This window comes from Alligator sinensis, unplaced genomic scaffold, assembly GCF_000455745.1.
Source record: "Alligator sinensis unplaced genomic scaffold, ASM45574v1 scaffold1509_1, whole genome shotgun sequence".
Taxonomy (NCBI): domain Eukaryota; kingdom Metazoa; phylum Chordata; order Crocodylia; family Alligatoridae; genus Alligator; species Alligator sinensis.
Genome location: NW_005842711.1, coordinates 807,399 through 808,669, shown reverse-complemented (window position 1 = coordinate 808,669; position 1,271 = coordinate 807,399). Strand labels below are relative to the sequence as shown.

At 65.1% G+C, this 1,271-nt stretch overlaps 1 protein-coding gene across 3 annotated transcripts in view; it reads left to right on the top strand.

Moving 5' to 3' along the window:
* XAB2 (XPA binding protein 2) overlaps window positions 1–1,271 on the top strand; it is a 10,858-nt gene that overhangs the window by 401 nt on the left and 9,186 nt on the right. For 2 of the 3 annotated variants that reach the window (XM_006034212.3, XM_014524955.2), the window contains exon 2: window positions 205–353. In XM_006034212.3, coding sequence (XP_006034274.1) covers window positions 205–353 — 149 coding nt within the window. Of the gene's footprint in view, window positions 1–115; window positions 354–1,271 lie in introns of all 3 variants that reach the window. The other variant, XM_025216199.1, reaches the window with a different exon arrangement.

Below are 1,271 nucleotides of genomic sequence, written 5' to 3'. Positions count from 1 at the left end.
CGCCCCACCCCTGCACTGTCTGGTCTACCCCCATGTGCTCCTCTCAGCCCCTCCCCCTGGCCCTACCCCCCAGCGCTGTCTGCCCTGCTCCCATGTGTCCCCCCAACTCCTCCAGCCCTGTCTGCTCTGCACCCTGCCCCACTCTCACTGCCTGGAGGTCGGGGGTGGGGGCACCGCGCTGACCCGAGCATGCGCTGGCGGCAGGAGGAGGAGGACCTGCAGTACGAGGAGGAGATCCTGCGGAACCCCTTCTCCGTCAAGTGCTGGATGCGCTACATCGAGTTCAAGCAGAGCGCACCGCGCCACGCACTCAACCTGCTCTACGAGCGGGCCCTCAAGGAGCTGCCTGGCAGGTGGGTGTTGGAGGAGGAGGGGCTGGAAGAGCTTGGGGCCGGGGACCCTGGGCAGGTGGGTGCTGGGGGGACAGGGAGCACTCGGGGTAAGAGATCCTGGGTAGGTAGGTGCTGCAGGGGCATGGGGAGCTCAGAGCTGGGGGTCCTAGGCATGTGTGTATTCAAGATGTGTGTGTGAGTGTGGGGGCCACCCTCAGTCCAGGGGAAGTTCAGAGCAGCAGGGTCCCCAGGGGGTATTGGGGGGGAGGGGCAGGGAGCCCACAGGGCTGGGGTCTTGGGGAGACAGGTGCAAAGGGAGGCAGGAAGAACTTGGCAGGGGGGCTCTGGGTAGGTAGGTGCCAGAAGGGGGCTGGCAGGGCATGGAGACCTCAGAGTTGGGGGTTCTCAATCAGGTGGCTATTTGGGGGGGGGGAGGGGGGCATGTAGGGCCCCCCCCAGTCCAGGGAGAGCTCAGAGCAGCAGGGTCCCCAGGTAGGCCGGGGGGGCAGGGAAAGCTTGGGGCAGGGGGGCCCTGGGTAGGTGGGGGCCTGGAGAGCTGCAGACACGTGGGGAATTCAGATTTGGGGGTCTGAGGGGGAGGCATTTAGGACCATCCCCTAGTCCAGGGGGAGGTCAGAGCAGCAGGGTATTCAGGTGGTAGGTGTGTGGGGGGTGCAGAAAAAGCTTTGGGGCAGGGGAAGCTTGGGTAGGTAGGTGACAGGGGGCACAGAGAGCTCAGAGAAGGGGTTCCCTAGGCAGGTGGGTATCTGGGAAGGGGCAGTTAGGGTCACCCCTGTCCAGGGGGAGCTCAGAGCAGCAGGGCCCCCAGGTGGGCAGATATTTGAGGGACAGAGCGTCCCCAGGCAGTGCAGTACCCTCCAGACCCAGCCAATGATCCCAGGGAGCAGTTGCCACCAGCCACATTTCCACATGAGGCCT